This window comes from Leptosomus discolor, chromosome 3, assembly GCF_034619465.1.
Source record: "Leptosomus discolor isolate bLepDis1 chromosome 3, bLepDis1.hap2, whole genome shotgun sequence".
Lineage (NCBI taxonomy): Eukaryota > Metazoa > Chordata > Aves > Leptosomiformes > Leptosomidae > Leptosomus > Leptosomus discolor.
The window spans coordinates 46,673,480-46,689,069 of NC_141393.1; the positions used below are offsets into that span (position 1 = coordinate 46,673,480).

The window sequence follows — 15,590 nt, forward strand, 5'->3', positions numbered from 1 at the left end:
ATTATGATTCTATGCCTTCATGAGCCTATCTGTGTTAAAACACTTCCAAGTAAGTTGATATTGACTGAGAAAAAACATTTACAAAATGTCTGTATATTCAGATAGACAGATTAATCTCACAAAAAGAAGGGAAAAAAAAAAGGCGCAGAGGCTCAGATACAAGTTAAGGAAAATTTTCATACAAGTTAAAGACATTTACATATCAACTAAAGTGGTGAAGTATGTTTCCGGAGATCAACAGGCTTTCAAAGCAAAACATTAGAAAAACTCTGTTGAGAGGGAAACTACACAAGGCATGGGATAAGCAGATACCAGCAAAATGTTGTTTCACTTTTTTACCCTTACCTATTACTCTTCTTCAGGAGCAACACAAAATTTCTAACTTCACTCTCTATCATACAGGTCTATTACATTTACTTCTATTTCTTGCCCCTCCACTTCTGGAACTTTGCTGTTACCTGGATGCTGGTTTGTGGCACAGCGAAAATGCAAGCATAAGGATGCAGCATCAAGTCTGCTGGATCAGTAGCTGTGCAGCTGAGCTGCTTATCAACTTGCCTCTGGGCACTTCTGCCAGTGTTTCAGACTCCATATGGAACTATTTGGGACAGGGGGATGGTTTAAGGAAGCTTCAAAGAAAATGAGAATGACAACATTACTGCAGAAAACAGACAAGACAGTAATCCCAGAGAAGCACAAGTTTCATCCAGATTGCTATTAAGTTTAGCAGCTCAACTAGCAGAGGCTCTTTTTCATAGTCAATCTGTTCGAGTTTATAAGAGCTATCATATGCTACTCTCCAGTTCCCATGGACTCAGGCTGTACACGTAGTATTGAAAATACGTAACAATTTTTCACAACTGCATAGACTAGGCAATAAGTACAAAAACCATTCCCTTTTGTGAGGAAAGACAGGAAACCAAACCAGGAATTTTGCAGGCAAAATGTTCTGCAAGTGTGAACAATAAAAGCCTAAGTTAATATGGATGATCTCCAGAGATCTCAGCACAATCAGGTATAACACAGGACAGTAGAAATTAATTCTGAGTTCCCACACACAAGCTCTGCTCAAACCAATAAACCTCCTTCCTGTTTATACCATATACTGTCTGACAAAACAGCTGAGCAAAATAAGGTTGTACTACAGGAAACCACAGCCCAGGTCATATCAGCTATAGATCCTAGCAGATGATGACTGCAAAGCTAAAGCACCTGTATTTCATCCTTTTCATGACAGTATTGTGTGATGCTCATGATCAGTGCATAAACTATATTTTGTTATATATTTTAAATGTAACAATTTCTCTTTAAGAGCCTTCCTCTCTTCTCCAGCAAATGTATGGGTAGCAGTACTACCAGAAACAAAGCAAAAATTAAGTATAGAGAAACTTTTACTCATTAAAAGCAGACAATCTATTTTGACTGTAAAAAATTATATATACTTATATCTGTGTGAATATATGTATTCTTTTTAACCTTGATGCATGATCACCAGAGAATCACTGAAATAAAATACTGCAAAAAAGAGGACCAAATCAACAAAGAAAACCGGCAAGCTAACATTTACAATAAAATTTGTTTTAATTATGAGGTTTTCCAACTAAGGATAAGAATCATAAACAACACAACCACTGAAACCAAAGTAGTCGGCCAGCAAGGCTCCAATCCCACAAAGGTTATCAGAACCAGAAAGTCTGATAGGTATGACAAACCTACTAAAAACCAGGAGAAATTTAGAGCAAGGATTTGTTCTGTTTGGCTAAAAAGAGGGTGATCTCAACCATATTCATGTCAGAACATATCAACTAGTTTCTTAACTTACTGAAAAAGTGCGCTAATCAGCAGGTACTGGCAAAGCATGTTTCACAAGTCTTTATCAAAAACGTATTGTCTCCCCAGTGGAATCTTATTTGCAACAAAACCAATTTTTTTTAAATAAAACATGAATACATCCAAACTGCAAAGGATACAGTGAAATGTTGTAAAACAATTTTCACACCAATTTTAGTAAAAGCTCTCTGCAAAGCTCACTTTTTCCTCATTTTAACATCAGTTGTGGACCAATCTTCTTGTAACTGTTATATCAAACTCCAAGTGTTTCACAATGTAAAAACAAGAAAGAACATGATCACTGTGATCTAACTGTCTTTGTTTCCATCTCAGTAAAAGCTCAGTGAAACTAGAATGGACTGGAAAAAAAAAAATCAAACATACCACATGACCAGTTTCAGTCAGTCCTCTTCCACTTGACAAAAAACAAGCATCAAAATAACGTATATCACATTATTAGCCCTTGAAGTTAAAGCGGAAAAAAAAAGTGGTTTAAATATTACTGAGAGTTATGGGTTACTTGCAAAACCAGAATATTTTGAAGCTTTTGTTGTCCTTCCATGACTAAACAGAACAAACAATTGCTCTAGATCAGACCTGTATAAATCACTCCAGTTTGTTTGCTGATTCATTCTATGAGTATTAGTTGAGTTTCATTTTAGTAATTCCTCAACTGAGAAACAAAATAGAGCACCTTAGGACAAATTCACTTTGCTTGTGAACTACCCTTAGTACCAGCCTCCTCAAAAGGTTCATTCCAACTTTAAATTCTCTCTTCTCCTATCATCCTTTTAGCCTTATTTTGCAAATCTTTATTTAGTAATTCCTGAGTATTGTTGCTGAAATGACGACACTGAAAAAATCTGGGAAGACATTTTGCCTAGCTGAAAAGTCCTAAGATACTTTCCCAAACCATTTAAATCAAAAGAGAGCAAGTGTGCAACTGCTCCCTACTGTGAGACTGATGAGGAGGAAGGAAACAATCTGTCTCACAGGCGGAATATCAATGTGTATTTATCAATGAGGAAAAACAATCAGGTCACTGGTAGCCCACACAATATCAGTCACTAAGTACTTTCTCACCATTCCAGACAGCTAGAACAGAGAACTGTGTATCAGCAAGGGAACTGCACGGATGCTTACAACACTGGGACCTTACCTTGTAAATAAGGCTGACAGGACATGAAACGTATGGATAACAACTTTAAGTATCCTCAATATGCAAACAGAAATAAATTCACAAAGACAAAAGACAGACCTTGTGATTTCATCCTGATATTGTTACTGCCAAACCAAACAACCATACCCTCAACAAAAGCATCAAGACGCAAGAGGAAGCTTTAGAAAAGACATACTTCCCACCTTTAGTCAACAGAATCACTGTTTCCACTATGTTCAGTGATGCTTTGGACCCAATGACAATGGCTACTGCAAACCACCTATAATCCAAAAAAATTAACTCCACAGACTAGAATTGCATTCTGGATATTAAAATATCTTCTATTTTAACTTAATTTTATGGAGTTACAGGTAATATAGATATCTTATAGATCACCTGAATTAAGGCGGGTTTTGTTGGTTTGTTTCATTGCGAATGTTTAGGGGTTTCGTTTGGTTGGTTTTGGTTTTGTTTGGGTTTTTTACAAACTAGTGTTGTTTGCTGATTTCATATGTCAAAACTACTGTTTAAGCTGTCCACAATGTTAAGTGCATTCTCTGTAGAAGGATAACACTATCCTGAACTGATTATTTTATGAAATTAGTAAAACGGACAACATGAAAATCAATGCACACTCTAACAGTCGATTACTGTCAGTTTTAAAGCTTTATCAGGCAAAACTCACTAGTGTTAACATCTCTACATTCATGTCAGAAACAAAAAAGAAAACAAAACAAAATCACATTTCTAGGAGCTGTAACAGTAAAGCTACTTTGTCAGCTGCCATCCCTGGCAGCAACTTGGTGCTGCCAGTGGGACCCACCAAAATGGTTCATCTGTATGAAGGGACTGAAGAGAAAGGAGACCCCTGATGGCTGCTGTGAGATCTGCAGACTCTGTACAGAGAATGAAGGGAAGCTGGTAACAGAATTCAGGTATGAACAGACAACACAAAATTGGAGTCTATTTCCTCCACATGTATCCAGTATTAATATACACTCTGCAGCTTTTAGCACCACCTAGGTAGAAATAACTACAGGCTACATCTGGAAAACCATGCCTTGGGTCACTTTTTACAAGGAGCACACAAAAGATGATGTTGTCACTAAGTTTGAGTAAGGGACTTTCAGAGATATGTCTTCACAATTCTTGCAAAAATCCGTCTACAGAAGTTCCACGCATCCTTAAAATTATCTGAGATCAGATAGTTTAATTTTTCCCTACATACATAGCTGTTACTTTCTCTATGCCTCAGTTTCTCATCAGGAAAAACAGTGATAACAGTATCTCCCTACCTTATAACAATATATGGTCAGGTACAGTAAGATGACAAAGATGAAAACCCCTGAAGTTTACAGTAAGTGTTAACATCTTACATCTTCGCCGGCCCAAAAATGCAGCCTATATATTCCAATCACCACAAGAACAACATGGTTGAATCTTACCCCCTTATCTGACAACAAAAAACTCTTCACGCTTTGCGAAAATCCTCGTATGGCTAACAGTCCTTATCTGTTGAGCTTGCACATAAAGAATTAAAGCAACTGATGATGATAGTGTCCGTAACAGCAAAGCTAATCAACAGGAATTGGCATCAACTGGAGTAAAGTAGAAGACACTTCCTTTTGAATATACACCCAGCCAACACAGATTCCATTCATGAGTTTGGACAGTTCATGATCCCAGCTCTTCTAGTTACCAAATAAATAAAATTTCCCCTCTCAGAGGAACTGTCAACTTAGTTAAAATATTTAAAACATTTCGGACTTAATGCTTCCCTCACATTTTGAGCGATTAAAATCTATCTACAAACCAAAGCTGCTCCTGAGATAAAGACAGATTCTTGAACAACTTCTTTAATACAATTTGAACACCATGTAGAAAAAAGAAACAAATACACACTGTGATTTCATCAGAAATATGTTAATATATGAGAGTAGGCAGTACACCTGCATTCAGGGAGAGCTTCCATCCCAGGGTGCATTAAGAAAGCAGAGGGGACAAAAGAAAAAATGAAATTAACGAAAGTAGAGTTGGACTACATTGGTAGAAACTGGCAGCCTCCACTCATGGCAAATATCATATGATCTTTACATGAAAAAGCAGTAGTTAAAACTTCAATTTCATATTTCAGGAGATCTGCTCCAAGCCAAGATGGGGAGGCACCGATCACTGTGGCTGCTAAAGATCCTGTATTTGACAATAGCACGTACACTAACATAGCAGGCTGGAGAAAATTGACGCTGAGTAACTGAAGTGTTCTTCTGCAATCACAATCACATCAATATTCTTAACTTCCTGACCTGACGGATGATGTAGCACTGATGAACACAGCTGCTGTTCAACACATTTAGCTGCAATGGGTAGAGACACAACATTCAAAAGCAATGGTGAATGCATATGTTCAGCATAAAAAAGAAGAGGGTCAAATAATCAAAATATTAATATAAGAGTACAATGGATGCTTCTGCATTCCAACAGATTTCATAGTAAGGCACATGTATGAACCTACGCTCCAACGGTAAATAAAGGAAAATAATTTAAACACCGTACATCATTTTACCTGTCTTTGCATCTCTTCAATCTGTCGCTGGGGGACACTTTGCAGAATACTGTACATTTCAGGCATCTTTTCTTCAGGGATGACAACAGAAGCCCTATAAACAAAAAAACAAAAAACAGAAAATAAATGGCAAGACGAGAAGAAAGGAGTTCTACATTAAAAGATGTCAACTGCTTTTCCAACCCAGAATCTTATCCTACTCTAGTAAGACACATTCAGAAGGTATTAGCAGAAAGTAGCAGGCTTCTCTCAGTGTAATTAATTATTCCGTAGCAGTTCCTTCACAACACCAACCGGTCTGCCCACAGATAATGCCACAGAAGCCTGTGGACTGATATGTGCAGACAATCTAATAAATATGGAAGGGACAGAGACTCAGAAATCCTGAATTCTCATCTCTCGATTGCCACTGACTTGCTGTCATGTGAGATTTTTGAGGTGACCAAATAATAATAGCATATACAGTGCTATGTATACAAACTAGTAATTTTTGTATGTATTATTCCAAGATCACATAACTGGACATGCATGGAAAAATAATCTAAGCTCTTAACACAGTGTACTCAGCAACAAAATAATTATATCTTTCAGTCTCAGGTGAACTTAGGAATCATGCTACAATATATAGAGAATTTAGCATTTATGCGATGCAATCTTTAGCACACAGTTTCCTTAAAAGAGCCTGAACACAGACCAGTCCTCACTGAATTCAAGCATAAGATAATAAAGCAAGTCTGTCAGCTACACGATAACTGAATGCTCTGTCATCTCTGCCTCGTTTGTTTTCCTCTCCTACTTTTGATGCATAATATATCAAGGGCAAAGACCGCATGTATCTTACTCTCTATTCTATTCCCTGTAACTCCCAGCACACTTCACTTACCACACAGATTTTATTCAAATCACTGAATGCAATGAAGTCAGTAGTTTAATGTACAATAGGGAGGGTACAGACCTCTTCCAGTCCAGAACCTCAGAGAACGGTAAAATGTAGGAGTCAGCAACGACAACTGGGACACAGCCAGCTTGAAGAACATCACTTAGCACAGCCTGTCCCAGGCGGGCTCCACGTAGAACGACACAGAACGTAGACTCCTGTCAACAAATGGTATCCAACACGCCAATGAGGAAAACCCAGGACATCTTAGATTTGCATTATGTGTGTGTATGTATATACGCATAATGCCTTTCCTGCCCACTCCCTCATAAACAAACAAGTCAAAAGGAAAACATGCTTGCTCTGTGCAAGCAATATATTCTGGATTATTAACTAATTCAAAATAATTATGCAACTTTATCTTCCAGAGGCTGAAAAATATCCTAAGTGGAGCAATGAGAAAACAGCTAATAGGACTACTCTATGCTTTATTTTAATGGCTGAACTTCAGAATTCTGACAAAATTCAAGGGGAAAAATAAGTTAAAACATCTTGAAAGTTTGGCACAACAAGATGAGTGACAAACAACACGAAGTTATTGAGTACAAACTGTATGAAGCCAACCTAATTTTCTTCTATCATAGGGCAATCCAGCTATACTGATAGCAGAGAAGTAATAGATGTCATATCTCAACTTTAATAGACATTTGACAGCTTTGATAGCATTTTCACAGGTAAATTAAGAAATCATCAGCTAGATAAAGCCCTGTAAGCTTTATAGTTACATAAATTAGAGTTACAGTTACAGAACCCTAAGTATAAAGCAGTTAGCAGTGGCTCACAGGTAAAAGAGTGATGGAGCAAATAATCTTTCCTAGGTGCAACAGTATTTGATGTGTCCCTTAGTAAACTGAGTAGCAGAATTAAGACCATACTTATTAGATCCAACAATACCTATGATTTTGTAGGATTAGCCAGCATATTAGCAAGTATAATGGATAACAGGATTAGAGTTTGACACTGAAGGGATAATTTGGCTAAAAAACCCCCGATACATGTAAGGTTCAACACTTAGATAAAAACAACCAGCTGCACAAATATAAAGCATGAAGTAACTGGCTAGGTTTTGCACTTTGCAGAAGAGGACATTTCCTACATAAGGACAAGAAAAGAAAAGGTATTCACGTGTCAACAATGTTGTGCTGTTGAAAAACCAAACCACTCCACTCACAGGTTGCATTAGAATGCAAAAAGAAGTACAATCTAAGAGACCTGAAGGAATCACTCAACTCGTCTCAGTAACAGACCTCAGACAGAGCAGCATGTTCAGTCTTGGGCAATGCACTTCCCACGGTTAAGAAAAAAGAAACAACAAATGATGATTACCTACCTTGAAAGTTACAATCTACAAGGAAAGATTGACTATATCAATACTACTTATTCTGAATGAGTGATGGCAGAAGAAAGGGAGCTTCAAAGATATAAAAAGTTGTCTCAAAAGGGAAGAATAATCTACTTACTCATGTCCACAACACGCAAGCCATGAGTTTAAACTGCAGCAGAGAAGACTCCTTGACTATGTTGCACTCACCCTGAAAACAGGGACTTCAGTTCTCACTGCCACTGAGGAATCTTGCTACAGATTCAAGATTGCAAAATACATGCTTGTAGAGTTCAGCTACACAAACAAGGAGTAAGCCCAAGTCAGTATTATCCCTAAGTTTAAGAAAGAAAAATTATGAAGTTGACACATGAGCTCCCACAGATAGGAAAACATCTTTCCAGCTTGCATTCTGTGGCCTCAGGAAAAGGAGCCAGGAGGCTCAGCAGGGCAGCAAAACATCAAAATGGAACTAGGAAATACAAGGGGGTTTGCTGGCTCTTCACTTGTTTCCTAATGCAATCATGAGACCTGTGTTCATACCCACAGAGCACTAAAAGCCTTGAAAATCCCATTCAAGAGAAGACTGCAAACAGGAAGCATTAGCAACCCAGAAGCTCAAGAGCCTGTCTAGAAGGAAGTCTGTAAAGGCAGCACTGGAAAGGATGAACTGTGACCACAGTCCCTCTTCCCCTACTCCCAGACAGGAAGAGAAGGAAAAGAAGGGTGTGGGGAATGGAAGGAGTGGAGAGAATGAACACCCACTGTAACCATTGGCTCACTAGATCACACAGCAGCAGGTGAAAGAGACTCTAGTAAGGTCTGGGAGAGAAAAAAAGAAGCCCAGATGTGAATACACATGCTCATCTGCCCAGATAACTCTTTTTCCTGTCTAGACAAAGGTTACTATAAATACATTTCTTCACATCACCACTGTTATCAGCCAGACATTCCAAAAGGAGATGCAGGGCTCTGCAAAGGAAAGCATTTTAACAATCTTGGCATGTGCCAGCTCTCTTCTAAGTTATAAAATCATATATAGCAAGATACAGATATAGATTCCCTGACTTTTTACTGGAGCAATCCGGTCTGTATTTAAAGAAATAAAGCAAGCTTTTTTTTTTTTTCCTTTTTGGCTGAATGTTTAGGACCCAGGGTAACCCCTTCCTCCCTCTCCCCCTCCTCCAGGAGAAATTTTAAACATATTTCCTACAAAACATAACAGGAGGGGTGGAAACTTTGCTTTTCCTCAGCTTGTTTGTTATTTTATAATCATTTGCTGAAGTTCAAAGACAGATTATGTGCTGGTGGCCACAGACTGAGCACAGTGGACGATGGCATAACTCACTTCACCACGTTGCACACCAAAGCACCTCTCTGTTAGTGAATTGCCAAAAGACACAGGGGTCTGAGAACGCTATCTAGTTTTATCTTCACTAACACATCAAAAGGCCTCTGGAAGTTGGGCCAAGGCCATGAAACACATTTCACCTAGATATTTTCATAGCTGCACACTGACAAGTCATCTAGCTCAGTCTGTCACATCTATACAGAGAATTTTGTAGGGTTTAACTACTAAGCTGCATACAAAAAATATCTGACCAACCCTCTCCTTAAATGTAGCACTCTTTTTTGCCCCCAAATAAATCAAACATGTAAGCTCTTTAAAGTTCATTTTAATCTTCCCTCGAGTTGACAAAGCCATCCTCTGTTCCAAGCTTCATCTAGCAAGGCCTGGATTGTCATATGTGAGAAATCAATTCCAGTCCAGGCCTGCTGAAGGTAACTTTGCCAGTTATTCTGGAGGGTTTAGATTCCAATGTTCTTCCCCAGTTTTAAAGTGAGCAATTTTGTCTGGTCTCCAAAAGCTTCTCCTCCCATTACTGCTGGATTTGGCAGTATCTTCATATCATTTAACTTTACACGATGTTGTCATGTGTTACTAGAAGATCACCATGACCAATCTCATGAAGTAGCTATACATAAGCAGGGTTTTCAAATTGCAGCGTAGTCTGCATATCAGTTTGAGTACATAGTTCTTGGTTCTCTTAAAAATAAGAATAAAGTTAGGATATAATATTTAAGCTAACATAATAAATTATGCAGTTCAAAACATAGCCAGCAAGATAACTAAATACAAGGCAGTACTCTTGCTAAACAGGAACAGCTCCACAGCTAAGACAGTCACCAAGGGGAAGAAAAGTCTGCAGGAGAGACAACCTTACCTGAAGCACCTGAGGATAATCAAAGACTTGATTCTTGTGACAGCGTTTGCGAACAGCAGGGACCCCATCTGACAGATTCGTACATTTGTCTAGGATCAACACTGATTCTCCATTCTCAGCCTGAAGAGCCTCCAATTCAGACCGGTATTCTGGGTGCAGAGCCATTTGAGATGACAGAATGAAATACCTGCGAGGACTGCAAAACCACAGCAAGGTTACCTGACAGCACTGCGAGTTTACTTCTAAGATGCTCTAGAACACATTTCCTGCCATCCTGGAAAAGCAGTGGAAGACTAACTAAGTGTGGACTCACTGCCAAGACCGTATTTTCAGACAAGGCTGTGAAGGGTAATGATGCAACACAGTTAAATCTTGGACAGTAAGAGGCTCAGCATTATTTACAACTTTGAATATGTTTGTACTTGGAAAGAGCGCTTATTACACTAGAATACATTATAACTTCTACTATAAACTGAAATAAACATTATTGAACTACACATTAAAACAGCTTGCTACTCATGCCCTGACTGTGTGTTCTTTTGTTTGGTGTTTGTGTACTACAACAAAGTAGATAGGACACTAAATGCTACTACTAGGACACTAAATGCTGCTACTAGTTTCTCCTCCCATATATTTTCTCACCAACATTAATTGAAAAAAGAAGCTGAACTGACAACTCAGCTACCCTGTCCTTATTTAATCTTGATATGGTGACAGCAGCAACAGGACAAGCTCATCTCATTTCCTGGGATTCAGTTCTGTCCCTTTTGGGCAACATAAAGGCAACATTTCCAGGACAAAGTTGAAGGCGTGTTATCCCATTCACTCTCAACTCCCACCATGTTCCAAAACGTGAATATTTAAAATGTACCTTAATACTGAAGTGTTTCAAGACACTAATTAACACTGGAAGTAAACCACACAGGAACAAGGCCTCATATTAGGTGCTCACTGCTTTAAAAAGTTACATTAATGTTGGGAAATAAAATGACATATAACTGTTATGCTCATTCTCATCTACTTTGGTTTCCTTTTTAACGGGGTCAGCTAAGTCAGACTGCTCCACCGCTCCCCACTGAAAGGAACACATAGTGAATGCCTAGCCTCACACTGCCAAAACAACACAGGAAACACGAGGCCCGCACTCAGGATTCCAGTTCTACTCCATGTGATGCTATCTTTAATTTACAGCTCTGAAAACACATACAAACACACACTTTATAAAGCCAGACCTCTCCTGCTGCTCTTCTCACCTCTTCTACTTATTTTCATGCTGGTCACTTTAGTTGCTCCAATTAACAGATGAGACTTGCCTAAATTTTTTTTAAACATTCTTTTTGCCAAGCCTCCAGCTGCTACCAACTTGCTACCAGCAGGTCTACAGAACAAGTATTTCTAGCAGAGATTGATTCAAAGTATTTTAAACAATCCAACTAGAAAGAAGAGTAAAACCCCTCAGTTCAGCTCTGTCAGAGGAATAAAAAAGGATTTGCCTTAAAAAAAGGAAATATTGCTGCAGATGAGTGATAAAAACCACCTATAACCAGCTAAAAATTACGCAAGTTTGTTTGTGTATTTGTTTAAAACCAAGTTTTGCCTTGAAACTGTCATCATCCCATAACACCCAAAATCTAGCTATCAAATTTGCTACAAAAGCTCCCAGGAAATAACACACTAGTGTAGTGGAATGTAATAATTTATCCCAAGGAAGCCTGAATTCTGAGCATCATTCCCTTGTCACACTCCTCCTGCATAAAGTGATCAAACCTGTGAATGCATTTCAATTAGCAATGCTAACTGGCCACTAGATGGTACTCTGGAGACTACAGTCTGCTCCTCACCAAAAAACCCAACTTTGAGAACACGGGAGCTCCAATACCTTCACAGAACACAGACTCATGCATTGCATCAGCTCCCACAAAACAGTTTCTCTTATCCGACCTAAAACCAGACATAGCATTTTGCTTACCACATGGACATGAACAACGTTAGTGCATCTCTCTTTACACGCTGAAGCCTATCATCACGTTCATGCTTTCCAGACAGACACACAAAGCATGCTTTCACTCTGTGTCGGACTGTAATAATACCTGAGGCCTATAAAGAATCAATTGGGATGCAATCAGATGCTCCTACACTGGCCCGATCCAGGAGCATCACAGGCAGGAACATAAAGGGTGTGAGCAAAGCAAACCACTGCTGCACAAGTTTGCCCTGTAACTGAATACAGTATCTTACTTGGAGCAGCCCAGAGCAACAGTAAGAGTACTGCCCTTACTGGAGGAAAAGGCAATCGGTGCCAAAGTGCAATAACTTTTGTGTCCAATAGCGGCAGCACCCTTTCAATCAGGGTTTTCAACTTTAATAATTCATGTTCTTCACAGGATGCTGTCAGAAAAAAGGACATAAAGTTTCTGCATTTCTAAACCTGATCTTCACAATCAGTGGGTACACCATTTACCCCCATTGCCTCAGTCTGCTCGTCTTTTAAATCATAGCAGAGGTAAGACCCTGCCACAGTGAAACATCTTCAGCTGTGTAATTAAAAGGCTAATGAAATATTAAAGAGCAGTCTTCCATAATCGATTAAAACATATCTTCCAGACTTGGAAGACCATCTACCTACTCTTGTTCTGAAGACATGAATGGATTAGAGAAACCACCGCTTTCCAGGGTAGCTCATTTTAATGGCTAATTACATTCCCTGTTAAAATTAGTGATTTCCCACTTGTCACACTTTACTTCCAACTACAATGTCAGGGCAGGGGGGTTGTTTGTGTTTGTGTCTTACTCCATAAAAAAAAAGAAGAAAATAAAATCAGTATTCTAAGCTCTGGATGTAACTATTCCCATAATCAAATCAACTCTCTTCTTTTTCACAAGCTAATCACACTAACCTCCTTAAGATTCACTCTGCAAGATCTTCTTCCCTTCAGAGCTGCATTTACAGGCTTCTCCTATTCCAAACTCTCAATGTCATTTTGAAAGGACTTCAGAACCACATAAACATCTGAACTGATTTACAAAAAATGTATCCATAAGACATACGGAGAGGTAAAGATCACATCCTCGCTCCTACTCTCCTGTTACTCATTCAAAGTTTACACAGGCTGATGCTACCTGAGCCCCTCACGTTGATCCCTGTGATCCCTTTCATCTCTTTAAAGCCACAATGAAGGTATAGCACACTTCTTTGATCATTGCAATAGCAATCTTCTGCCATTGCTTTGCTTTTAAGTATCCTAAAACAAACTGTCCGAAACAATCATTGATTAGGGAATCTATATCACTTTGAATTACTGCTCTGCTTTACTTTTACTTTAAAGAAACCGAACATATTAACAACTACTTTTATTTATATCCAAAAACACGTTGTCAGCTCACTGGTAATACTGAATCTAATTCTACTAGAAACACTGTCATGATATCAAGTTTCACAGCTCAGTTTCTGGAGTGGGAAAAACAGAATCGCTCCAAAAAAATCTCTCAGTTCATAGCTAAACCACACGTTGGCAGATGAGCCAAGGCACTGGAACCATCATACATTTTAATAGCAAGAGCTATTAAAAGCAACTCTCACCAAATTGCCCAAGCCCACCAACAAGTCAGTCACTATATTTGTATTTTATCAGCATCAATATTAACTATGACATTGAATGCACTTTGCCCAATTCATGGGCATTGCTTTACCCTGGTCCTCTTTCCGGCAGATCAACTTCCCCCGACAACGGGCTGTAAACAGGAACACTGACATCGTAGCCTTGCCGGTAAGTCCACGTGGAAAAGCCTCCACCAGCCAGCAGAGCTCTGAAAAACACAAGCAAGTGACTTTAAACTGAGAATGCAGTCCATTCAACCTCAGAGCACAATTTACTGATTGTCATTACCAGAACATCAAGAAGATGCATGCTCTGAGGTAAGTTTTGTCCTCAGCTTTTGCCAGTGGCATTTTTCATGCTGTTTTTCAGTTCACTTGAGTTTTCATGAACTGGGCTTACTGCCAGATTGGATCTAGTCATCAATGGAATGCCTACGATTGCTTATGATCACCGAGGAATGGACCATTTTTACATTAATATAGGGAAATTTAATGCATTGCAGTCATTATGATAATTTTGCATATAATTTTGCATTTTTGCAAGCTTACATGTCCTAAGTCAATTTTAATTTAAAGAAATACATTCTTAATTACTTACATTAGATAACACATTCCTCGATGCCTGCACTAAAATAGGGTATAGCACAGCTCTCAAAGTGTTAGAGACAAGCTATATTCAGACACAAGGCCAGGTAGAACAACATAGTTATTTTGGCAGCGTACAGTGACTCTGGACTCCTCAGGCTGGAAAATAAAATTGAGTTACTTGCAACTGTATTTTCCAAGTGATCATACAAACTAATGAGATTTACTGCATCTTTATATGACACAAAATATACTACAAACAGAAAACATGACAACAAAAACTCTGCATGTTCTCAAACTAACTTGCAAGACTAGAGGCTGCTTGAGACACTAAGCACTAGAGAGCATGGGAATCATCAAAGATCGATAAATTAAGATGTAATTCAACCTCTCAACAAGATGACCCTGATCTTCTGTGGCTTTTCCTAGATGGGACAACTGTTTGCCACACAGAAGAGCTTTAAGAAACAGAAGAGAACAACGAGTACAGAAGAAAGCAATGCATCACTCACAATGCCAGGAAAAATAGGCTTCTCACTATCGCCTAACCCAAATCAAGACTCTTTGAAATATGCTAGTAGAGAACATCAGCTTTTCAGTTGCCATTTCATCTCCAGTGACCAGGTGGCACCATCATCTTATTTCCTACGAACACATCATTCTATTTCCAAAGGAAGCTTCTTTAGTAAGACTTTCCAAACAGCTGATGAAACTTTCAGGCCTTTGTCACCCAGCAGCAGTGTGCTACACCTTAAATAGCCCCAGGGATACTGGGTCTGCTTAAGGTACCATACAAAGTAGGCTGGAGAAGACTATTTCTCCAATTCCAGTTTCTCTGTGGAGAGAAGCAGGACACAAATACACCGCTACACTAAGCAGTCCAGAAAGGATCTCAAGGAGCTGTTGCCATTGCAGCAACTACAATGACATCTAAAAGCCTGATTATCACAAGCTCACATGCTGTCACAGTTCGCATCAGAGCAGACACCTGTCTCATTGGTAATCAGAACAGACACATCAGAACAAAAAGTCAAGGTGAGACTGGAAGAGGTACTGACAATCCATTAGCTGATATTATTGTTTTCAGATACCACTGAACGAAATCCTTAGTACAGCATCTGGAGAAGCGGTTTTTCCACAGGTGTTATACAACAGATTATTGTTATACCTGATTATCATCCAAGACCTATAATTTTCTCCCATCAGAACATGACACCAGGATGTTCTGCCTGTTCTAGCCCCCGTCAGGTGTCCCACGGGATACTTCACTTCCTGCTCTGACCTGAAGCGCAGTTCTTCAGAGTTCAAACACCACAATCACACTTTGCCATAAATGTGACTTCACCCAAGTAGCCAAGCAAGCAATCCTAAG

The 15,590-nt window shown here is 39.0% G+C and overlaps 1 protein-coding gene across 1 annotated transcript in view; it reads right to left on the reverse strand.

Moving 5' to 3' along the window:
- Positions 1–15,590, reverse strand: part of EXT2 (exostosin glycosyltransferase 2) — a 79,393-nt gene that overhangs the window by 57,696 nt on the left and 6,107 nt on the right. Inside the window, exons 4-7 of the mRNA XM_086462041.1 lie at positions 13,726–13,842; positions 10,036–10,231; positions 6,508–6,647; positions 5,553–5,646 (exon numbers count right to left, since the gene is read on the reverse strand). Coding sequence (XP_086318167.1) covers positions 5,553–5,646; positions 6,508–6,647; positions 10,036–10,231; positions 13,726–13,842 — 547 coding nt within the window. The remainder of the gene's footprint in view (positions 1–5,552; positions 5,647–6,507; positions 6,648–10,035; positions 10,232–13,725; positions 13,843–15,590) is intronic.